The 25987-nt window shown below is 36.0% G+C and overlaps 1 protein-coding gene across 2 annotated transcripts in view; it reads left to right on the top strand.

Annotated features, from left to right (window-relative positions):
* Window positions 1–25987, top strand: part of ZBBX (zinc finger B-box domain containing) — a 136573-nt gene that overhangs the window by 68508 nt on the left and 42078 nt on the right. The window contains exons 14-16 of one of the 2 annotated variants that reach the window (XM_001095663.5): window positions 6737–7044; window positions 14246–14399; window positions 24014–24130. In XM_001095663.5, coding sequence (XP_001095663.4) covers window positions 6737–7044; window positions 14246–14399; window positions 24014–24130 — 579 coding nt within the window. The remainder of the gene's footprint in view (window positions 1–6736; window positions 7045–14245; window positions 14400–24013; window positions 24131–25987) is intronic. The other variant, XM_001095567.5, reaches the window with a different exon arrangement.

The raw sequence follows: 25987 nt of genomic DNA, 5'->3' as shown, positions 1-25987 counted from the left end.
CACTCTTGGTATTGTACATGCTATGAGTTTGGACAAATGTATAATGTGATATGTATTTACCACTTATAGTATCATACAGAATACCTTCTTGTCCTAAGAATTATCTGTGCCCTACCTGTTTATCCCTCTCTCTGACCAACTCCTGACAACCAGTGAGTTTTTTTACTGTCCTCATAGTTTTGCTTTTTTAGAATGTCATATAGTTAGAATGATACAGTACATATCTTTAATAATTGGATTCTTTAACTTAGTAATATGCATTTGAGGTTTCTCCATGTCTTTTTGTGACTTGATCTCTAATTTCTTTTAGTGCTAAATAATATTCAATTGTATGGATGTATAATAGTTTATTTATCCATTCACCTATTGAAGAACATTTTGGTTGTTCCAAGCTTTAGCAATTATGAACAAAACTACTATAAATATTCATGTATGGGTTTTGATTGGGACTTAAGTTTTCAATTTATTTGGGTAAATACCAAGGAGCATAACTATGGGATCATATGGTATAGATATGTTTAGTTTTGTTTTAATAATTGCCAAACTATCTTACCAAAGTGGCTGTACTATTTTACATTCCCACCAGCAATTAATGAAAGTTACTGTTGCTCCATATCCTCACCATCATCTGGTGTCAGTATTTCAGATTTTTTCCATTCTAGCAATTGTGTAGTGTTATTTCATTGTTCTTTTTTTAAATTTGCAATTATCTGTTGACATATGATATCGTTAATCTTTTAACATGCTTATTTGCCAACTGTGTACCTTTGTTAAAATATCTGTTCAGGTTTTTAGCTAATGTTTTGATTGGGTTGTTTATTTTGTTATTGTTGAGGCTTAAGAGTTTTTTGTATCTTTTGCATAACACTCTTTTATCACGTATCTTTTCCAAATATTTTCTTTCAATGTATGGATTGCCCTTTTATTCTCTGGACTATTTTTCACAGAGTATAAGTTTTTATTTTAATAAAGTTTAGCTTATCAATTTTTTCTTTGATGTTGTATCTAGAAAGTTATTGTCATATCCAATGTCATCTATGTTTTATCCTATCCTATCTTTTGAGAGATTCATAGTTTTGCATTTTTATATTCAAGTGTGCAATCTATTTTGAGTTAATTTTTGTGATGGTGCAAGGTCTGTGTCTGTATGTATTGTTTCACATGTGGATATCTAGTTGTTCCAGAATCCTTTGCTTAACAGATTATATTTTCTTTGTTGTATTGCCTTTGTTCCTCTGTCAAAGATCAGTTGACAATATTTATATAGGTCTACTCAGGACTCTCTGTTCTGTTTCATTTACTTATTTGTCTACATGTATTCCAATACCATACACTCTCTTGATTGTTATAGATTTATAGTGATATTGATGTGAGGTAGTATCAAGTCTTCTGACTTAGCTCTTCTTCGATATTGTGTTCACTATCCTGGGTCATTTGATTCTCTATAAAAAGGCAGGAATTTTGATTGGGATTGCAATGAATCTATAGATCAAGTTTGGAAATTATACCTTGACAATATTAAATCTTCCCATTCATGAACATGGAATATTTCTCTATTTATTTAGAATTTTGATTTCTTTAATCAGAATTTATAGAATTCCTCATATAAATCTTGTACATAATTTTTATATTTATATCTATGACATGGCTTGGCTCTGTGTTCCCAACCAAATCTCATCTCAAATTGTAATCCCCATGTGTCGAGGGAGGGACCTGGTGGGAGGTGATTGGATCATAGGAGTGATTTCCCCCATGTTGTTCTCATGATAGTGAGTGAGTTCTCATGAGCTCTGATGATTTAAAAGTGTGTGACAGATCCTCAGCCCTTGCCAACATGTAAGACATGCCTTGCTTCCCTTTCACCTTCTACCATGATTATAAGGCTCCTACGACCTCCCAGCCATGTGGAACTGTGAGTCAATTAAGCCTCTCTTCTTAATAAACTACCCAGTCTTAGGTAGTTCTTTATAGCAGTTTTAAAATGTACTAATACAGAAAATTGGTAACAGAAAAGTGAAGTACTGCTGTAAAGATACCTGAAAATGTGGAACTGACTTTAGAACTTAGTAACAGGCAGAGGTTGGAACATTTTGGAGGGCTCAAAAGAAGAAAAGAAGATGTGGGGAAGCTTGGGACTTCCTAGAGACTTGTTGAATTGCTTTGACCGAAATACTGATAGTGATAATGGACAATGAAGTCTAGGTTGAGATGGTTATGGATGGAAATAAGGAACTTATTAGGAGCTGAAGTAACGGTCACTTTTGATATGCTTTAGCAAAGAGACTGGCAGCATTTTGCCTCCCTCTTCCACCTAGACATCTGTGGAATTTGAACTTCAGAGTGATGATTTACAGCATCTGGCAGAAGAAATTTCTAAGCAGCAAAAAAAAAAAAAAAAAGCATTCAAGAAGTGACCTGGCTGTTTCAAAAAGCATATAGTCGTATGCATTCACAAAAAAATGGTATGAAATTGGAACTTATGTTTAAAAGGGAAACAGAGCACAAAAGTTTGGAAAATTTGAAGCCTGACCATGTGGTAGAAAAGAAACACCCATTCTCTGGGGAGAAATTTGAGCCACAAGCTGCAGAAATTTACATAAATGAAGAGGAACCAAATATTGATTGCTAAGACAATGGGGAAAATGTCTCTAGGGCATTCCTGAGATCCGCACAGCATTCACTCCCATTACAGGCCTGTATACCTGGAAAGGAAAAATGGTTTCATGGGCCAGGCCTAGGGCCCCACTGCTCTGTTCACCCATGTCCCAGTGGCTCCAAGTGCAGTCAGTGTTAAAACAGGCCAAGATACAGCTTGGGCCTTGGATTCAGAGGGTGCAAGCCCCAAGCCTTGGTGGCTTCCACATGGTGTTGGGCCTGCGAGTCACAGAAAATAAGACTTGAGGTTTGGAAACCTCTGTCTAGATATCAGAGAATGCACAGAAATGCCTAAATGTCCAGGTAGACGTCTGTTGTAGAGGCAGAGCACTCATGGAGAACCTCTACTAGAGCAGTGCAAAGGGGAAATGTGTGGTAGGAACCTGCACACAGAGTAACCACTGGCGCACTGCCTAGTGCAGCTGTGAGAAGAGGGCCACCATCCTCCAGACCACAGAATGGTAGATCCACTGACGGCTTGCACCATGCAAGCCAGTGATGTTAGACAGCAAGTTTTATTAAAGTAGCAGTGTATAGCAGCAGCAAAGGCAGTGTTCCTTTTGGAACAGGTTTACCCCATAAGCACTGTACCCAGAGTAGCATCTCAGAGGTGGCTCTGCAGTAATATTTTTAGCTACTTTTAATTACATGCAGTTTAAAAGATGACTTATTAGGAAATTTCTAGAAAAGGAGTGGCAACTTCTGGGTCATCAGGTTGTTGCTGGGGAAACAGGTGGTAACTTCCAGATGTTGCCATAGCAGTGGTAAGCTGACATGTCACTGGTAGGCATGCCTTTTTTTTTAACATTTAAGTTCAGAGTGTGTAGGTTTGTTGTGTAGTTAAACTTGTGTCACGAGGATTTGTTGTAGATGTTATTTCATCATCCATTTATTAAGCCTTGTACCCATTATTTTTCCTGCTCCTCTCCCTCCTATCACCCTCCACCCTTCAATAGGCCCCAGTGTGTGTTGTTCCCTCTAAAGTGTCCATGCGTTCTCACCATTTAGCTTCCTCTTATAAATCATAAACTAGTGCTTAGTTTTCTGTTCTTTTGTTAGTTTGCTAAGGATAATGGCCTCCAGCTCTATCCATGTCCATGCAAAGTACATGATTTTGTTTTTCTTCATAGTATTCCATGGTATATATGTACCACATTTTCTTTATCCAGTCTGTCATTAATGAGCAGTTGGACTGATTCCATATCTGTGCTATTGTAAATAGTACTGCATTGAACATACATGTATGTGTATCTTTATAATAGAATGATTTATATTCCTTTGGGTATATACCCAGTAATGAGATTGCTGGGTTGAATGCTATTTCTGTCTTTACGTCTTTGAGAAATCACTGCACTGTCTTCCACAATGGTTGAACTAATTTACACTCCCACCAACAGTGTATAAGTGTTCCTTTCTCTCCACAACCTCACCAGCATCTGTTATTTTATTTTTTACTTTTTAATAATATCCATTCTGACTGGTGTGAGATGGTGTCTCATTGTGGTTTTGATTTGCATTTCTCTAATGATCAGTGATGTTGAGCTTTTTCTCATAGGATTGTTGGCCACATGTATGTCCCTTTTACAAAAGTGTCTGCTCATGTCTTTGCCCACTTTTTATTGAGGTTGATTTTTCCTTGTAAATTTCTTTTAAGTTCCTTATAGAAGCTGGCTCTTAAACCTTTGTTAAATTCATAGTTTGCAAAAGTTTTCCCCCATTCTGTAGTTTGTCTGTTTACTCTCTTGATAGTTTCTTTCACTGTACAGAAGCTCTTTAGTTTAATTGGATCCTATTTGTCAATTTTTGCTTTGCTGCTGTTGCTTTTGGCATCTTTGTCATGAAATCTTTGCCTGTGCCTATGTCCTGAATGGTTTTGCCTAGATTGTCTTCCAGGGTTTTCATAGTTTTGAGATTTGCATTTACGTATTTAATCTATCTTGAGTTAATTTTTGTATATGGTGTAAGGAAGGGGTCCAGCTTCTATCTTCAGCATATGGCTAGCCAGTTATCCCACCATCATTTTTTGAATAGAAAATCCTTTCCCCATTGCTTGTTTTTCTCGGGTTTGTTGAAGATCAGATAGTTTTAGGTGTGTGGTCTATTTTCTGGGTTTTCTATTCTGTTCCATTGCTCTACGTGTCTGTTTTTGTACCAGTACCATGCGATTTTGGTAACTGTAACTCTTCAGTATAGTTTGAAGTTGGGTAGCATGATGCCTCCAGTTTTGCTCTGTTTGCTTAGGATTGCCTTAGCTATTGGAGCTCTTTTGGCTTGACTGTCTTTGGTGTATAGGAATGTTAGTGAGTTTTGCACATTGATTTTGTATTCTGAGACTTTGCCAAAGTTATCAGCTTAAGAAGCTTCTGGGCTCAAATTATCGGGTTTTCTGGATTTAGCATCATGTAGCCTGCAAACAGTGATACTTCCTCTCCTACTATTTGGATTCCCTTTATTTCTTTCTCTTTCCTGGTTACCCTTGCTAGGACTTCCAGTATTATGTTGAATAGGAGTTGTGAGAGATGGCATCCTCATTTGTGCCAGTTTTCAAGGGGGAATACTTTTGTCCTTTCAGTATGATGTTGTCTCTGGGTTTGTTATATATGGTTCTTATTATTTTTAAGTATGTTCCTTCAATACCTAGTTTATTGAGAGATTTTAACATGAATGAATGTTGAATTTTGTCAAAAGCCTTTTCTGCACCTATGTGGGCATGTCTTATGGAGAGAGGTACTTTTGATTTCCCTGTTTCCACTAGTCTTCAATCTGGTCTGGAGCCCAGACCCTGCCTCTGTGGTCAAGTCCTGCCTTTTACTTCAGTTGTAGACATTTTAATATAGGAAATGGCATTTTTTTCTCCCCCTAAATTGGATAATTTCCATTCAGGTTTAAGAGGGAAGAACAACATTATTGTGGGAGTTTTATTGTATTGAATAGATTTTATAAAGGTTTTCTTCAAAGATGTTTCTCTGAAACAGAGATTATTTTATTTCTCCCAATATATATGCTATCAAAGAGGTAGCAGAAGTTGAAAGAAGTTCAAAATACTATCTGAAATTGTCGAGTTATATAAACATTTGATTGCAACAAGCAAGTCCTTTGTAAAGCTGTAAAGCATTTACATCACTGGAGACAGTTTTATTCAAAGTTTCTACTATTTTACATAGTCTACTTATAGAGACATTTGTTTTTGGAACAGAGTAAGGGATAACCAGAAGAAGCTATATTCAATCTGGATAATGGTGTACATTTATTTAAAATGAAAGCAGTGTGGTGTAAACATTCAAAGAATTTTTATTTTTCAGAAAATCTGGATCAGTGTTTTGCTACTGTGCTACACACTGTAATTACCTGGACAACTGAGCAAGGGGAAGTTCAAAAGACCAATGCCTGAGTTCCACTCTCAGGATCTGATTAATTGGTTTGGGGTCAGGCCCATACACTGACAATTTTAAAGAGTGCCTTCAGATGATTCTACTGTGCAACCAGGTTAAAAACCAGTGATGTAAACCAAATGATTTATTTAAAGCAGACATAATGAGGTGGATGACTAATACAATCTTGTTCATTTTGTAGCTTTCTAGAGGCAGGTGTCCCTGCTACACATTTTCTGGGCCCCCAGCTGCTGCTCTTCTTTCATCTGACACATTTCCCTGTGCCCTCTATTTATTGCTAGGCATGCTAGGGAAAAATGGCAAAATGAAAAAATCTTCCCTCTGTGTTACTTCTCATGAATTATTGTTGTAAAATTTCAGTGAGAGGAGGAGGTGGGAAAGTGAGAATTGAACCACAGGCTGAAATAAAAATTTGCATAAATTTTAAGATTTCACTACAAAATAAAATATTACCTTCTTTTACTAGTCTAGCTCATTAATATTTGGCTGTATAAGGAATTATGATTACCACTTATGAATATAAGCATAGTAAAAGTATTATAACACTAAAACATCAGTAAAGGAATTTGTGAAATAGTGTTTATTGATAAAGTTTTTTTTTTTTTACCACAGAACTTTTGGTTTATTAACAGTTTTATTATTTGTTTAAATTTGTTTATGTACCTTTTGTAACTGTGTGTTTTTAACAGCAGAAACTTCAAACACAGATTTTGACAACATCGTGGATCCTGATGTGTATTCTCCTGACATTGAAAAAATTGGGGAAAGCACCTCCTTTGAAAGAAATTTAAAAGAGAAAAGTATAGGTTTAGAAAGTAATCAAAAGTCTGATGATTCCTGCATATCACTTGAAAGCAAGGATACTTTGCTAAGTATAGATTTAGAAAAACCTCCCATTGAGGAGAAATTATCTCAAGACATCAAAGAATCCTTGGAATTCAGCAATCTGCATAAGACGCCAAGCTTTGAAGATTCAAAAACTACAAAGTCATCACTGGTAAATCTCTATTATGTTTATTATATTAGAATTTTATAAGAAATCTTATAAGAAAATGTCTTAGTGACACAATACATTCTCAAGTTACTCCCTATTAAAGTTAAATTGTGCTGCCTTACATTATTATGAGATAGTTGAAGAGTGACTCATATGGAAGAGAACATTAATGACTTCTAGGACAAATTCTAATATGAGGAATGCCATTTTAATAAATGGCTTGCTGTGATAAATAATACTTTAAGGCCCACCTTATGCAACATAGTAAGAGCACTGTTACTTTTCCAAATGAAATTCATTATGAATAATACAGTATAATAAATCCTTTCTAGTTTTTTACGATAGTATAGTCAATGGTCAAAGTGAAATAAATGCAGATATCTAGATAGAACCAGTTACTGTGGTTTAATGTAAGTATAAGATGAAGAAGGTAATTATTTCAGGAAGATGGCTAATAAAGAAACGGAGTTATAGTTTTTGTTTCTTCTCACAGGAAAGGTAAAGGTAAAGTTGCTCATTTTTTCATTGTTACCAAGTTATAAAACTATATTTGAATTTCATTCTATATACTAGAAATCTTTACTAATGGTAAATATTAATAATACATTCTTTGGAAATTTAAGTGAGGCAAACATTTTTAATAATGCTCAAAAGTCATTTAAAATGAATTCCTATGGTTCCTGAACTGAAGAGGGAAGCAAAAAAGCAGAAGGATGAATACTTGAGTTGCTTCTACTTCTGCTTGGACGGTTGGTTTTCTGTGCCCACTTTGTTACAGATGTTGTGCCTTTGTGAGATACGAAATTGAAACTGAGGCCTCTGCAAAAACTTAGACCCCTAAATGTCTGATCAGTCATGTAAGGAATGTGCTAGGAACATGCACATAGGTGCAACAAGATGAAAGGAAACTGATTTCTGCAAGTGATGTTGGCTAGGTCAATAAAACATTTCACCTGGAAAATGGATGTCTTGGGCTTTCATTTAGCATAGATTTGGATATACCTACTCAAATATACATTTGCGTATATATTTCTTGCTTGTCAAGCCAAGACATTAACATTATTGTTAATCCATGCCTTTTAATACCCTGATGTATCTGACAGAAGTAAATCCTAATACTTTATAAATGGACATCCTTACAACTTATCCCATAATAGATTCCACAAAATAAAGCTCCACTTCAGATGGGCTTATCTTCTTGTTACCCCAGTGAAGAAAACAATTGATCATAGCATGAATTTCAGCAGAGAAAACAAGAACTTCAATTTCCACATTTCCAAAGGGCAACATGAAGAGTACCAGGTGACATCTATATATACAGTGAGCTGTGTGATAAGTGAGGAATCCTGACCTTAAGAAACCCGATCTTTTACACTGGGCAGTAAGCCTGCCAGACCTTTGTCCTAGAGGAAGACTACCCTTATTACACTAGACAGTAAACAAACCTGCTCTTTGCTCTAGAGAGAGACTCAATCTCTATCCTCTGAGATTATGTTTAAAATGTTTAAAAATAGGAAGAAATAAAAAGAACTTAAGAATAAGATAGTATGAACTGCTCCATTTATGAAAGCTAATAAAAAGTTCTAACATTCAAAATATATTTATTCAAATTATAATTAAATGGATACTAAACAGCATATTAAATACAAATAAGGAGAGAAATATTACCCTGGAAGGTAAGTTTTAAAAATTGCTTCTATTGCAGCAAAGACGTGTGAAGAGTTAGTAATATGACAGATTGTAAAATAACCAAGTACAATTCCAGAACATTATAAATAAAAACAAATCCACATTATGACTTTTATTTGAGATACCTCATAGACAATCTTAAAAGCAATAAAAGACAATAGAAAATTATCTCCAAAAGCAATTACTAGATTGCCAGTAAAATTCTCATGCACAGCAACAGGGAGCCTCAACAGTGTAACACAGTGGAACATTATCTTTAAACTTCTAATAGAACTGACTAACAATCTAGAATTCCAAGGCTTGCAAAACTGTCATTCAAGACCAAGAATAAAATAATGGCAAGTTTAAACAAAAGTTCAGGTAATTTAGTTATTTCCCCTCTTAAATGAGCATCTGAATGATATACTTCAAAAAAGAAATTAAACCTGGAAGGAAGAAGTAGGATGCAAGAAATAATGCTGTGAGGGAAAAATGAAAAATATATTAGATGTATTACAAAATAATTATTATAATGCCCAATTTGAGAATTATAAAAGAAGAAATTTGAATGAGAATAATATGTGCCGTAACTTGTAAGACTGTTAGATATGTATGATTACAGTTAAAAGTACTAAGATTCTGTATTATAAAGAAAGTAGAGACCATTGTAGGAATTGTTGTTGATTTAGTGTTTTAGTTATACACGTTAAATACTTTGAGTAACAATTAAAATGTTACAGACACAATGTATATCATCCAAAACACTAAAGGAAAAGGGGAATATAGAAAACTCAATTAACTAAAACAGTCAGGAAATAAATGCATCAAAGGAAAAATAGTATGGTTAAGCATTGGGTATACAATTCCTCTTGGGTCGCTCATGTTTTTTTGCACATCTTTTGAGCAAAACCACCTACTCTATTTGTTCCAAAGTATATTTTCAAGAATGCTTGTATAGATAACAGCTTTGAACGATAGAGATTATGTCCCTCTTCAGAGCAAAGACTAGGTTCGTTTATTGTCTGGTATAATATAAATAATGTTTTCCTCTGGCAAAGGTCAGGCAGGGTTACTGCCCAGTATAAAATGGATTTCCTAAGGTCAGGATTTCTCTCCTGCACCACAGCTCAGGGTACGTGCAGATGTCACGTGGCTCTTTTCATGATGTCCTATGAAAATTGGGTTCTGGGAATTGGTGCAAATGATGATACTCTGGCAACTGCTATTGTTGTGAGTGAGAAAATCCTTTGTCTCTGACCAAGGAAACTTGTATCTTCTTCCAGCATACATGAAACTGTAACAGGTTTGCAAGTAGGGTAAAATCTCAGACCCTTCACAGTTCTTGACAGCAAGTAGAAAGACTAAAGCAAGCTGACAGGATTAAATTCAATCATATAAGTAATTAGAATAAATGTGGACAGTGTGTGTGTGTGTGTGTGTAGAGTTATTTTACCAGACACCTGCTTAAAACATGGGGTGGCAGGGAGGAATTTCAGAGTAAAGCCAAGCACTAATTAAAAAAATAAATAAAAATTTAAGGTAATAAAACATTATTGGGGTAAAGGGGACCATTGTGTAGATGTTAAAATCAACTATTTAATAGGAAGATTAAAGAAAATCTGAATTTGTGTGTACCTGTCAATATAGCCTCAGATATATTGTAGCAAAAATGGACAAAATCAAATGGTATTATTGACAGATCCATCAATCTACTATGATTTTCTATTAAAAAAGAGAAAATTTGATCAATACAAATAAGCTTAAAGAACATATTTAGAACCACATGCTCAATAATTAGAGAATGTGTGTTCTTTGCAAGAACAAATGGAACATTTGCAAAATACATGTTACAAAATATTACAAAAATAAATCCACAAAGGAAGTTTCAACAAATGCTAAAGAAATCATATTACACACTGTGTTTTCCAATCATAATACAATAAATTATAAATTGATAGCAAAATGCTAACAAAATTAATACAATTCAAATATGTCTAGGTTTTTATTTATTTATTTTAATTTTATTTATTTATTTTTTTGAGACAGAGTCTCGTTCTGTGGCCCAGGCTGGAGTGCAGTGGCGCGATCTCGGCTCACTGCAAGCTCCGCCTCCCGGGTTCACTCCATTCTCCTGCCTCAGCCTCCTGAGTAGCTGGGACTACAGGCGCCCACCACTACGTCCGGCTAATTTTTTGTATTTTTAGTAGAGACCGGGTTTCACCGTGTTAGTCAGGGTGGTCTCCATCTCCTGACCTTGTGATGCGCCCGCATCGGCCTCCCAAAGTGCTGGGATCATAGGTGTGAGCCACTGCGCCGGGCCAAATATGTCTAGGTTAATGAAAAAAATTAAAATAGAATGTAGAAATAATTAGAACTGAATGTAAGCAAAAACATCACAGATAAATAATGTATAGGATGAAACTCAAATAGTACTTACTGAGAAATTTATAATCCCAAATGCAAGAAAAAAGTAAAAATTAATGAACTATGAATCTGACTCAAAAGTAATAAAGCAATCATAAACTCAAAGGAATTCACTGGAAAAACTCTTTCCTGTCATTCTCTTCAATTCAGCAGGAGAGGATAAGGAAATATGTATTGCCCTCAGGCCCTGCCTATTTATCCAATCCAGGAAAACTTTCATTTAGTTAGATAGTCTGATGATTTGCATCCCATCGACTTTCTGGTCTACTCTCAACTGATCAGAGTCTGTCAGGATAGCTGTGACCTATATAACACCAATAATTTACAGAAGGGTTCCTTTACTTCTTTTATGTGTTAATACATGCTACCCTATTCAATTAATGTAACAGGTGTGTCATTAGGTTTAGCTGTTTCTTAAAAGGAAGGTATGTGACATGAACATACAGAGGGGAACAGCATACACTGGGGCTTATCAGAGGGTGATGAGTGGGAGGAGAGAATTAGAAAAAATAACTAGTGGGTACTAGGCTTAATGCCTGGGTGATGAAATAATCTGTACAACAAATCTCCATGACACAAATTTACCTATGTAACAGACCTGCACAAGTACCCCTGAACTTAGAAATTGTTGGGTTTTGTTTGTTTGTTTTGTTTTGTTTTGTTTTTTGTTTTTTGTTTTTTTAAAAAAAGGTTGGGCGCAGTGGCTCACCCCTGTAATCCCAGCACTTTGGGAGGCCGAGGTGGGTGGATCACAAGGTCAGGAGTTTGAGACCAGCCTGGCCAACATGATAAAATCCCGTCTCTATTAAAAATACAAAAATTAGCTGGGCGTGGTGGCAGGCACCTGTAATCCCAACTACTCAGGAGGCTGAGGCAGGAGAATCGTTTGAACCTGGGAGGTGGATGTTGTAGTGAGCTGAGATTGTGCCATTGCACTCCAGCCTGGGTGACAGGGTGAGACTCCATCGAAAAAAAAAATGAGAATGTGTGTGTGGCTGGGATACGTTCTTGTTTTATTCAATTTAAGACTATCCATTGCTCAGTATAAAATATTGCTCAGTATAAAATATGTTCTGACAGAGCTAGTTCAGGAAACAATCTGAATGAGTATTTAAGTGCATAGGATCCATAAAGTTCTCAGCAGCTCAAACCTGCTGACATAATCAAAAGCCAGTGACTGTTGTAAAATGGCTTACATGGTTATTGTTTTTTTCAATTAGGTGAGACTAAATGTAGTCCTGGACAGTAATAAAATAGTGTTATGTAAAGATTGCCTTTTCCTCATGGGGATATTGGATTGAGAGGTTTGAAGTTTTTTCAGGAATAATCTGTCATAGGATTTTAGAAGTATTCTCAACAAACTAATGGGTTTCTAACTCCAGGATTGCCCCTTATATAAATAAAATAAAGAATGTTTTAATCCATTCCTAGGTAATTATATCTGATGAATAAAAAAGTGTAAATAGTTTCACAGACATTGTCTACCACTGGTAAGACAGGACTTAAGCTGAGCGCCAAAGGTTCTCCTGTGCATCTTATTACAGGAGATGGCCAATCTCTGTAAAGAATTAAGTTGTTGGATCACAAGAGAATTTGAAGAGTTGCAAAACAAAAGGTGAAAAGCAAATGGAAGAGAGCTGTAAAATAGAGCTTTCTGAAGTGGCCATCAGAATTGGTGCTTCACAGTTTGCAGACTGAGTTCCTGCTTCTGAATAAAGTGGTTGAATCTACTTTCTTTTCATTCCTAAGAACTAAACCTGAACCTATTTTACTCTTTTTCTGTCCTAGTAGAAGTCATTCCATCAGAAGAAACTACTTATAAATCTATTGTGCTCCATCCAAATTGAGTATAAAATTGTTTCTTTTGTACTTCAGTTTTTAGAAAATGATTTCTGTGTAAGGTGGAACTTCCTACAGAATTAAGTACTAATTTGTAGGGCAGTAGCTAGGAAAACAATGGACTAGTCAGGGGTCCTTTGTTCTGGCTCTAAAACTATCAATAGTTAACTTTGTAAGTTTGTGCTAAAAGTAATAAAACATAACTATTTTAGGATTTTTATCTGTAAACCAAGACATTCAAAACTCTTCCAGATTTGCAATTGCATAATTCAAATACAAGCTTCACTAGAGTGGAAAGAATTCTATAATTGTTTATCAGTGTCTGGGAGAGCCAGGGAATATGTGCTGAGAATTTTGGATTTGGATTTGTCTTTGAATGACATGCTTTATTGGTCACTAGCTTTGTTCTTTAATATTATCTCATTTATATAATTTATAAGTTTATATTAAAGTAATTTGGTTTACATTGATTTATTGCAACAGACTATATTTGAGCATTAATTAGGTTAGATTCATTAGGGAATTGTTAAAAACTGATAGCTACTCTGATTATACTATAACCTCATCTAGAGCTATTACTAATGAATTCCTAATCTGTTTCTACTGGATTCACATTTTTTAAAATCCCAGTTATATTCAATTCTAGAATAAGAACATGTAAAAATGACTTAATAGGGTGGCAGGATAAGTCTACGTTTCAAATCAGTCAGACCTATATTCAAAGCCTAGGTCTGCTAGTTTCTAGCTATATAAACTTCGTAAATTACTTATCTTCCTCTTGCCTCAGTTTCCTACTTGTATATTTGCTTCATGATGAGTGTTTTGTTAACTTACATTTTTTTTCCATGACCATTGTCAAGTCAGATATTTCCCATTGGTATTTTACCTTCAATTTTGAAATTATTTTATATATAGACAAAGACACTAGTTCACAGCCACTGCATGTGGAAGTAACTCTGAATTCCAGGATAATTTATGTGCAAGGACACTGAGGGATGAAAATAAAGGAAGAAAGAGAAAAAAAATTATTTTATTTCACGAATTTCTGTCCTTTTTGGATTAATATCAACTTTCAGAGAATCACTATAACGGTAGTTAGAACTTACTATATACAAAAATGTTGTGTTACTATTTGTCTCCACTGTTAGAAACTAAACTTGATGAGGGAAGAATTTGTGCCAAGTATATAGTAGGTATCTGATAAATGAATATGCTTGTTTGTGTTAATGAGTTAGAAAATAAACTTTATAATGTTGAATATTTTGTTTCTTAGTTGTTACAAGAAATAGCCTGCAGAAGGAAGCCTGTAACAAAACAATATCAAGGACTTGAGAGATTCTTTATTTTTGATACAAATGAAAGACTCAACTTACTTCCTTCTCATCATTTAGAATGCAACAGTTCCAGTACTAGGATTACACTTGCAGGTAAAGTTCTAGCTCATTTTTCTAAAACAGTCTGTTCTCATCTTAGGAAACACTGGGCAGTTCTGTTCAATGTATAAAATCATTTTCTTCTTGCCTAAAATTATTGACCTTGTATTAGTTGCTATATATTTACATTTAAGGTTACTATCAGAATGTGAGAAACTATGACTTATAATGAAACTAGGAAAGATTATTTTTAGCATTTAGAAGTGTGGTTATTTTAGACATTTTAGTGTTGCTATAAAGGAATAACCAAGGCTAGATAATTTATAAATAAAAGAAGTTTATTTGGCTCAGAGTTCTGCAAGGCGTGTAAGTAGTATGTGCCACCATCTGGTTGGTGTTTTACATTACTGCCAATAGTGCACAAAAGTTCCGATTGTTACTCATTCTTGACAATACTTGTTCTTTTCTTTTTTTGGCAGGGGCAGGGGAGAGTAGTCATCCTCATGGGTCTGATGTGGTATAATATTGTAGCTTAGATTTGCATTTTCCTCATGATTAGTAGTGTTGAGTATCTTTTCATGTGCTTATTAAGTCATTTGTATATACTCTTTGGAGAAAAGTCTATTCAGTTACTTAGCTCATATTTTAATTGGGTTATTTGTTTTTTCATTGTTGAGTTATAGGAGTTCCTTATTATATTCTGGATACTACTTCTTCATAAGATATATTATTTGTAACTATTTCCTCCCATTCTGTGGATTGCCTTTTCACTCTGTTGATAGTGTCTTTTGATGTAATTTTTTCCAATTTTTATAAAGTCCAATTTGTCTATTTTTGTGGGTGCTCTTGCCTGTTCCTTCAATGTCATATTTAATAATTCATTTCCAAAGCCAATGTCATGGGTCTATACTTCTAAGGTATTTGTAGTTTCAGGTTTTATATTTAGGTCTTTGATCGATTTGAGTTTATTTTTGTACATGGTATTAAAAGTCCAGATTCATTATTTTGCATATGGATATCAAGTTTTCCAGCACCATTTGTTGAAAAGACCTTTCTTTCCCCCATTGAATGGTCTAGGCACCCTTGTCAAAAATTATTTGGCTAAGAGAGTAGATTTTAAGTTTTCTCACACACAAAAAAATTATTGGTGAGTTGAGATATATGTTAACTAACTTGATTTAGCAATTCCACAATATGTACATATTTCAAAATATGTTTTATACCATAAGTATAACTTTTTTCAAATAATTGTAATTTGATCATATGTGTGAGGATATATTTCTGGGTTGTTTACTGCATTTCATTGGTCTATATGTCTGTCTTTGTACCAGTATCACACTGTTTTGATTACAGTATCTTTGTAATAAGTTTTGAAATCAGCAAGTGGGAGTCTTCCAGCTTTGCTCTTGTTTTTAATATTGTTTTGGCTATTCAGGGTCCCTGTTGATTGCATGTGAATTTTATGATTTTTTTTTAATTTCTATGAAAAACGTCATTGAGTTTTTGATAGGGATTATATTGAATATGTAGATCACTTTGGGTAACATTGGCACCTTAGCACTATTGACTCCTCCAGTTCATGAACATAAGATATGTTTCCCTTTATGTGTGTCTTCTTTAGTTTCTTTCAACAATGTTTTATAGTTTTCATTGCATAAGTCTTTCACCTCCTTGGTTATGTTGATTTCTAAGTTTGTTTCTTTTTGATGCTATTGTGAATGGAATTGTTCCTTTAATTTCCTTTTCAGATTGTTCATTGTTAGCATATAGAAATACAATTGGTATTTGCCTATTGACTTTGTATCTACTACTTTGCTGATTTCGTTTATTTTAACATACTTTTGTGTAATCTTTAGTGTCTTCTACATCTAAGATCACATCATCTATGAACAAAGATAACTTTACTTCCTCTTTCTAATTCAAATGTCTTTTATTTCTTTTTCTTATCTGTTCTGGCTACTTATATTGAATAGAAGTAGCAAAAGCAATCATCCTTGCCTTGCTCTAGATCTTAGGAATTGTTCTTTTTTTCCATCATTGAGTTTCATGTTTGCTGTGGTTTATTAACATATTACTTTCATTATGTAGAGGTATTTCCCTTTTATTCCTAGTTTGTTAGGTGTTCTTATCATAAAAGTGTGTTGGATTTTGTCAAATGCTTTTTCTGCATAAATTAGGATGATTATGTGTTTTTTTTTTCTTTCACTCTATAAATGTGGTATATTACATTGATGGATTTTCATATGCTGAACCATCCTTACATTTCAGAAATAAATGTTATTTGATCATGATGTATAACCCTTTTTAATATGCTGCTGAATTTGGTTTGTTAGTACTTTGAAGATTTTTACATCACTGATTATAAATGATATTGTTCTGATGTTTTTTTTTACTTGTAGTGTCTTTGTTTGGCATTAGTATCAGTGTAGGTGTAGACTCACAGTTTGAGTTGGTGTCCCTCCTCTTCAATCTTTTGGAAAAGTTTGAGGACTGGTGTTATTTCTTCAAATGTGTGATAGAACTCACCAGTGATGCAATTAGGTCCAGGACTTTTATTTATTGGCAATTTTTTTCTTACAGATTTAATCTCCTTACTAGTTATATATATTCCAATTTTTTGTTTCTTCATGTTTTTTTTTTTTTTAATTTTACTTTAAGTTCTGGGGTACGTGTGCAGAACATGCAGGTTTGTTACATAGGTATACATGTGCCATGGTGGTTTGCTGCACCCATCAACCCATCACTATATTAGGTATTTCTCCTAATGCTATCCCTCCCTTATCCCACCACACCCTGACAGGCCCCAGTGTGATGTGTCCGTGTGTTCTCATTGTTCAATCCCACTTATGAGTGAGAACATGTGGTGTTTGGTTTTCTGTTCTTGTGATATTTGCTGAGAATGATGGTTTCCAGTGTCATCCACGTCTCTGCAAAGGACATGAACTCATCCTTTTTTATGGCTGCATAGTATTCCATGGTGTATATGTACCACATTTTCTTTATCCAGTCTATCATTGATGGGCATTTGGGTTGGTCCCAAGTCTGCTATTGTGAACAGTGCTGCAACAAACATATGTATGTATGTGTCTTTATAATAGAATGATTTATAATCCTTTGGGTATATACCCAGTAATGGAATTGCTGGGTCAAATGGTATTTCTAGTTCTAGATCCTTGAGGAATTACCACACTGTTCTCCACAATAGTTGAACTAATTTACACTCCCACCAACAGTGTAAAAGAACTCCTATTTCTCCACATCCTCTCCAACATCTGTTTCCTGAATTTTTAATGATCACCATTCTAACTGGTGTAAGATGATATCTCACTGTGGTTTTGATTGGTATTTCTCTAATGACCGGTGATGATAAACTTTTTGTTTGTTTGTTTGTTTGTTGGCTGCATAAATGTCTTCTTTTGAGAAATGTCTGTTCATATCCTTTGCCCACTTTTTGATGGGGTTGTTTGTTTATTTCTTGTAAATTTGTTTAAGTTCCTTTTAGATTCTGAATATTAGCCATTTGTCCAATGGATGGATGGCAAAAATTTTCTCCCATTCTGTAGGTTGCTTGTTCACTCTGATGATACCTTCTTTGCTGTGCAGAAGCTCTTTAGCTTAATTAGATCCCATTTATCTATTTTGTCTTTTGTTGTCATTGGTTTTGGTGTTTTAGTCATGAAGCCTTTGCCCATACCTAAGTCCTGAATGGTATTGCTAGGTTTTCTTCTAGGGTTTTTACGGCTTTTGCTCTTACATTTAAGTCTTTAATCCATCTTGAGTTAATTTTTGTATAAGGTGCAAGGAAGGAATCCAGTTTCAATTTTATGCCTATTGCTAGCCAGTTTTCCCAACACCATTTGTTAAATAGGGAATCCTTTTCTTTTACTTGTTTTTGCCAGGTTTGTCAAAATCAGATGGTTGTAGATGTATGGTATAATTTCTGAGGCCTCTGTTCTATTCCATTGGTCTATGTATCTGTTTTGGTACCAGTACAATGCTATTTTGGGTTACTGTGGCCTTGTATTATAGTTTGAAGTAAGGTAGTGTGATGCCTCCAGCTTTGTTCTTTTTGCTTAGGATTGTCTTGGCCATGTGGGCTCTTTTTTGGTTCCATATGATATTTAAAGTAGTTTTTTTTTCCAATTCTGTGAAGAAGTCAATGGTAGCTTGATGGGGACAGGATTGAAAATAAAAATTACTTTCAGCAGTATGGCCATTTTCATGATATTGATTCTTCCTATCCATGAGCATGATGTTTTTCCATTTGTTTGTGTCCTCTCTTGCTTCCTTGAGCAGTGGTTTGTGGTTCTCCTTGAAGAGGTTCTTCACATCCCTTGTAAATTGTATTCCTAGGTATTTTATTCTCTTTGTAGTAATTGTGAATGAGAGTTCACTCATTATTTGGCTCTCTGTTTGTCTGTTAGGGGTGTATAGGAAAGCTTGTGATTTTTGCACAATGATTTTGTATCCTGAGACTTTGCTGAAGTTGCTCATCAGCTTAAGGAGGTTTGGGCTGAGACAATGGGGTTTTCAAAATATATAATCATGTCATCTGCAAACAGAGACAATTTGACTTCCTCTTTTCCTAACTGAATACTCTTTATTTCTTTCTCTTGCCTGATCGCCCTGGCCAGAACTTCCAATACTGTGTTGAATAAGAGTGGTGAGGAGGGCAACCTTGTCTTGTGCCAATTTTCAAAGGGAATGCTTCCAGGTATTGCCCATTCTGTATGATATTGGCTGTGGGTTTGTCATAAATGTCTCTTATTATTTTGAGATATGTTCCATCAATATAAAGTTTTATTGAGAGTTTTTAGCATGAATTGCTGTTGAATTTTGTTGAAGGCCTTTTCTGCATCTATCGAGATAATCATATGGTTTTTGTCATTGGTTCTCTTTATGTGATGGATTACATTTATTGATTTGCATATGTTGAACCAGCCTTGCATCCCAGGGATGAAGCCAAGTTGATTGTGATGGATAAACTTTTTGATGTGCTGCTGGATTGGTATGCCAGTATTTTATTGAGGATTTTCACATAGATGTTCTTCAGGGATATTGGCCTGAAATTTTATTTTTTTTGTGTGTCTCTGTCAGGTTCTGGTATCAGGATGATGCTGGCCTCATAAAAATAGATCAGGGAGAAGTCTCTCTTTTTCTATTTTTTGGAATCATTTCAGAAGGAATGGTACCAGCTCCTCTTTGTACCTCTGGTAGAATTCTGCTGTAAATACATCTGGTCCTGGACTTTTTTCAGTTGGTAGGCTATTAATTGCTGCCTCAATTTCAGAACTTGTTTTTGGTCTGTTCAGGGATTCAACTTCTTCCTGGTTTAATCTTGGGAGGGTGTATGTGTCCAGGAATTTATCCATTTCTTCTAGATTTTCTAGTTTATTTGCATAGAGGTGTTTATAGTATTCTCTGATGGCAGTTTGTATTTCTGTGGGATCGGTGGTGATATCCCCTTTATCATTTTTTATTGCATCTATGTGATCTTTCTCTCTTTTTTCTTTATTAGTCTGGCTAGTGGTCTATCTACTTTGTTGATCTTTTCAAATAAACAGCTCCCAGATTCATTGGTTTTTTGAAGGGTTTTTCATGTCTCTATCTCCTTCAGTTCTGCTCTGATCTTAGTTATTTCTTGTCTTCTGCTAGCTTTTGAATTTGTTTGCTCTTGCTTTTCTAGTTCTTTTAATTGTGATGTTAGCGTGTCCATTTTAGATCTTTCTAGTTTTCTCTTGTGGGCATTTGGTGCTATATATTTCCCTCTACACACTGCTTTAAATGTGTCCCAGAGATTCTGGTACATTGTGTCTTTGTTCTCATTGGTTTCAAAGAACATCTTCATTTCTGCCTTCATTTTGTTATTTACCCAGTAGTTATTCAGGATCAGGTTGTTCAGTTTTCATGTAGTTGTGCAGTCTTGAGTGAATTTCTTAATACCGAGTTCTAACTTCATTGCACTATGGTCTGAGAGACTGTTTGTTATGCTTTTCATTATTTTGCATTTGCTGAGGAGTGTTTTATTTCCAATTATGTGGTCAATTTTAGAATAAGTGTGATGTGGTGTTGAGAATAATGTACATCCCGTTGATTTGGGGTGGAGAGTTCTGTAGATGTCTATTAGGTCCACTTGGTTCAGAGCTGAGTTCAAGTCCTGAATATCCTTGTTAATTTTCTGTCTCGTTGATCTGTCTAAAATTGACAGTGGGGTATTAAAATCTCCCACTATTACTGTGTAGCAGTCTGCATCTCTTTGTAGTCTCCATGAACTTGCTTTATGAATCTGGGTGCGCTTGTATTGGGTGCATATATATTTAGGATAGTTAGCTCTTCTTGTTGCATTGATCCCTTTACCATTATGTAATGGTGTTCTTTGTCTCTTTTGATATTTGTTGGTTTAAAGTCTGTTTTATCAGAGACTAGGATTGCAACCCCTGCTTATTTTCTGTTTTCCATTTGGTTGGTAAAATTTCCTCCATTCTTTTATTTTGAGCCTATGTGTGTCTTTGCACATGAAATAGAGTTCCTGAATATAACACACTGATGGGTCTTGACTCTTTATCCAGTTTGTAAGTCTGTCTTTTAATTGGAGCATTTAGCCCATTTACATTTAAGGTTAATATTGTTATGTGTGAATTTGATCCTGCTGTTATTATGCTAGCTGTTTATTTTGCCCATTCGTTGATGCAGTTTCTTCATAGCATTAAAGGTCTTTACAATTTGGTAGGTTTTTGCAGTGGCTGGTACTGTTTGTTTCTTTCCATGTTTAGTGCTTCCCTCAGAAGCTCTTGTAAGGTGGGCCTGGTGGCAAATCTCTCAGAATTTGCTTGTCTGTAAATTGTTTTATTTCTCTTTTGCTTATGAAGCTTAGTTTGGCTGGATGTGAAATTCTGGGTTGAAAATTCTTTTCTTTAAGAGTGTTGAATATTGATCCCCACTCTCTTCTGGGTTGTAGGGTTTCTGCCAAGAGATCTGCAATTAGTCTGATGGGCCTCCCTTTGTGGGTAACCCAACCTTTCTCTCTGGCTGCCCTTAACATTGTTTCCTTCATTTAAACCTTGGTGAATCTGATGATTATGTGTCATGGGGTTGCTCTTTTCGAGGAATATCTTTGTGGTGTTCTCTGTATTTGCTGAATTTGAATGTTGGCCTGTCTTGTTAGGTTGGGGAAGTTCTCCTGGATAATATCCTGAAGAGCGTTTCTCAACTTGGTTCTATTCTCCCCGTCACTTTCAGGTACACCAATCAAATGTAGATTTGGTCTTTTCACATAGTCCCATATTTCTTGGAGGCTTTGTTCATTTCTTTTCACTCTTTTCTCTAACCTTGTCTTCTCGCTTTATTTCATTGAGTTGATCTTTAACCTCTGATATCCTTTCTTCCACTTGATCTATTCGGCTACTGTGTATGCTTCATGAAGTTCTTGTGCTGTATTTTTCAGCTCCAGCCGGTTATTTATGTTCTTCTCTATTTATTCTAGTTAGCAATTCGACTAACTTTTTTTTCAGAGTTCTTAGCTTCCTTGCATTGGGTTAGAACATGCTCCTTTAGCTGGGAGGAGTTTGTTATTACCCACTTTCTGAAACCTACATCTGTTAATTAATCAAACTCATTCTCCATCCAGTTTTGTTCCCTTGGTGGTGAGGCGTTGTGATCGTTTGGAGGAGAGGAGACATTCAGGTTTTGGAATTTTCAGCCCTTTTGCACTTGTTTCTCCCCGTTTTCGTGGATTTATCTACCTTTGGTCTTTGAAGTCGGTGACCCTCAGATGGGGTCTCTGAGTGGATGTTCTTTTTGTTGATGTTGATACTATTCCTTTCTGTTTGTTAGTTTTCCTTCTAACAGTTCAGCCCCTCTGCTGCAGGTCTGTTGGAGTTTGCTGGAGGTCCACTCCAGACCCTGTTTGCCTGGGTATCACCAGTGGAGGCTGCAGAACAGCAAAGATTGCTGCCTGTTCCTTTCTCTGGAAGCTTCATCCCAGAGGGGCACCCACCAGATGCCAGCCAGAGCTCTCCTGTAAGAGATGTCTGTCATCCTCTACTGGGAGTTGTCTCCCAGTCAGGATACAGTTGAGGAGCAGTCTGTCTCTTATCAGAGCTCAAACACTATTCTGGGAGATCTGCTGCTCTCTTCAGAGCTGCCAGGCAGGGATGTTTAAGTCTGCTGAAGCTGTGCCTACAACCACCCCTCCCCCCAGGTGCTCTATCCCAGGGAGATGGAGGTTTTTATCTATAAGTCTCTGACTGGGGCTGCTGCCTTTTTTTTCAGAGAGGGAAACTTGAGAAGGCAATCTGGCCATAGTGGCCTTGCTGAGCTGCCATGGGATCCACCCAGTTGGAACTTCCCAGTGGCTTTGTTTACACTGTGAGGGTAAAATCGCCTACTCAAGCCTCAGCAATGGCAGACACCTCTCCCCTCACCACGCTCGAGCATCCCAGGTCATGCTCAGACTGCTGTGCTGGCCATGAGACTTTCTAGCCAGTGGATCTTAGCTTGCTGGGCTCCATGGGGGTAGGATCTGATGAGCCAGACCACTTGGCTCCCTGGCTTCAGCCCCCTTTCCAGAGGAGTGAATGGTTCTGTCTCGCTGGTGTTCCAGGTGTCACTGGGGTATGAGAAATAAACTCCTGTGGCTAAGTTGGTGTCTGCTCAAGTGGCCGCCCAGTTTTGTTCTGGGAACCCAGGTCCCTCGTGGCATAGACACTGGAAGGGATCTCCTGGTCTGAGAGTTGCGATGACCATGGGAAAAGTGCAGTATCAGAGCCAGAGTGCACAGTACAGTCCCTAATTTCTTCCCTTGACTAGGAGAGGGAGTTCCCCAACCCCTTGCCTTCCCAGATGAGGTGACACCACACCCTGTTTCAGCTTGCCCTCCTTGGGCTGCACCCACTGTCCAACCAGACCCAAGGAGATAAACCAGTCCCAGTGAGAGGTACCTCAGTTGGAAATGCAGAAAACTCGCCTTCTGTGTCAATATCACTGGGAGCTACAGACTGGAGCTATTCCTATTTGACTACCTTCTCTTCATGATTTTTTGGTTTTCATTTTGAGAGCTAGATCTTGGTGACATCTATATTCTTAGGCATCTTATGTATTCAAATGTGTTTATTCATGTAGAAACAATAATACTTTATGTTGCATTGTTATATACTTTTTTAATTTTTTTTTTTTTTTTGAGATGGAGTTTCACTCTCTTGTTGCCCAGTCTGGAGTTCAATGGCATGATCTCGGCTCACTGCATCCTCCGCCTGCTGGGTTCAAGTGATTCTCCTGCCTCAGCCTCCCAAGTAGCTGGGACTACAGGCACACACCACCATGCCTGGTTAATTTTTGTATCTTTAGTAGAGACAAGGTTTCACCATGTTGTCCAGGCTGCTCTGAAACTCCTGACCTCAGGTGATCCACCCGCTTCGGCCTCCCAAAGTGCTGGGATCACGGGCGTAAGCCACCACACCCAGTCTATACTTTTTAAATTTTTAAAATTAAAATATTTTAATTTAATGATTTTTATTTTGTAATAAGATTTTGTATTTCATAATATATATCACTGTTATAAATATTCTTTATTCAGTTAAATATTGTCCAGTAAGACATAAATACAAAACTAATAAAATTGATTTTCTTCTTTTTAAACTTTATATTATCTTATTATTTTTCAATTTCAGAAGACAGAGAATGGATTCCAGACCATAGCTTAAGTGAACATGCTGATAATGCAATTGTCTTGGGTGTTCTGCAGGGTGCTCAGAGTCCATCATCAAGTAGAAAACAGCAAAAGATGGGTAACATTGACTCAAAGGCAGCAGTGCCATGTTGGCAGCTTACTTTCTTTAGTAGTTAGCTTTATTAGCAGTTTAGTAGGCACCTGAAATTTAGTTTTTGAAGTTCTGTAATTTAAAATCATTCATTTTAACTAAATGTCCTCGACTTTTCTTCCAAAACCAAAGCACAAAAATAAGTGTACTCATTTTTCCAAAGGCATGAATTATCATCTTATTTTCTATAGCAATGTATTAGGAAATAACATTTGCAAAGTGTAGTTGAGTATGGCATATTTTGAACAATCCTTATGAAATACGTACTCAGTTTCATTACTCACTCAGGAAGCAGTATGTTTATACCAGATTTTGCCTACTCTTTACCTATATTATGATCAGACAGAACCATATGTGAAATGATTGACTTAGCTTAAGATGCTTATTGCCGGGATTCAGAAAGCTTAGTTCTAAATATAATTCTGTATGTACTGACCCTGGAATCTTCATTTCAGTTCATTAACTCTATTCTCTAAACAAAGTAATTATAAGATTTTCCATAGAATAATTCTTTTGACATACTGAATGTCTATTTTAATACTTTCCTAATGAGTTTATACAGAGTATATGACATCATTAAAATCACTAGTATTATTAGAACATTACTGTTATCCCATTATACCAGCTATAATGGGTTTGCTTTATGCCAAAGTAGAAAGTTGTAGTATATAACTAATGAATTCAGGTAATTCAGTATATATATTGAGGATATTAGCACTTGGCTTGGCCCTGAGGATAAAAGAGATACATAAGTAATATTCCCTGATCTTATTAAGCTCACAGTTTAGGAGGAATACTTGAGAAAGTGGGCTATTTGCGTTGGTTTAAAGGCTATCTTCAAGGCAGAAATTTAATTGCATATGATTCGTCTCTCCATATAAGATTTATTATGTCTCTCTTGCCCTAAAATCTATGATTAAACCTCTCTGGCTAGCTTAGATCCTTTCCATATGCATTTATGTTGAGAATCTGTCAGATATAAAACTTTTTAGGGAGAAAACAATGTATTTATGGGTTTTTTTGGCTCTATAATTAGATGCCTATTTTTACATCAAAGTCTATGTCAACTTCAAAAATTCGGGTTGCTTCCCTCTGAGGCAATCAGAACAAACTGTTATAAGTCACTGTATATTGATGAAAACAAATTCATATACATGCTATGAGAAATTTATTACAAAGACAAATCTACAAATCAGTAGTCAAATGCTTTTAAGTATCAGTTTGGACAGATCAGTCAAAATCAATAATTTGCTATAAAAAACATTTGTTGGCTGGGCATGGTGGCTCACACCTGTAATCCCTGCACTTTGAGAGGCTGAAGCAGGTGGATTATGAGGTCAGGAGATCGAGACCATCCTGGCTAACACAGTGAAACCCCATTTCTACTAAAAAATACAAAAAATTAGCTGGACGTGATGGCGGGTGCCTGTGGTCCCAGCTACTCGGGAGGCTGAGGCGGGAGAATTGCTTGAACCTGGGAGGCGGAGCTTGCAGCAAGCCAAGATCATGCCACTGCACTCCAGCCTGGGAGACAGAGCAAGACTTCATCTCAAAAAAAAATGTTGTTGAAGCACTACTGCCAGACACTGGTTATACAAAACAAACTCTTATCTCTATTGCTCAAGAGCTTAGAGTCCGGTATAAAGTTTCTCAAAAGTCAGTATGAGTGTAATCACCTGGGAAACCTCTTGTAATGCAGATTTCTGGATCTGACTCTTAGGGACTCTGATTAATTAAGGCTGAGATAATGCCTAGGAAATTGCATTTATTTCTTGAACAACAACAACTCCTTTTTATACTAATATAGACAGTCTGAATACCTTA

Source organism: Macaca mulatta, chromosome 2 (genome assembly GCF_049350105.2).
Source record: "Macaca mulatta isolate MMU2019108-1 chromosome 2, T2T-MMU8v2.0, whole genome shotgun sequence".
Taxonomy (NCBI): Eukaryota; Metazoa; Chordata; class Mammalia; order Primates; family Cercopithecidae; genus Macaca; species Macaca mulatta.
The sequence above is the reverse complement of the archived record's forward strand: the minus strand, read 5'-3'. Positions and strand labels throughout refer to the sequence as shown.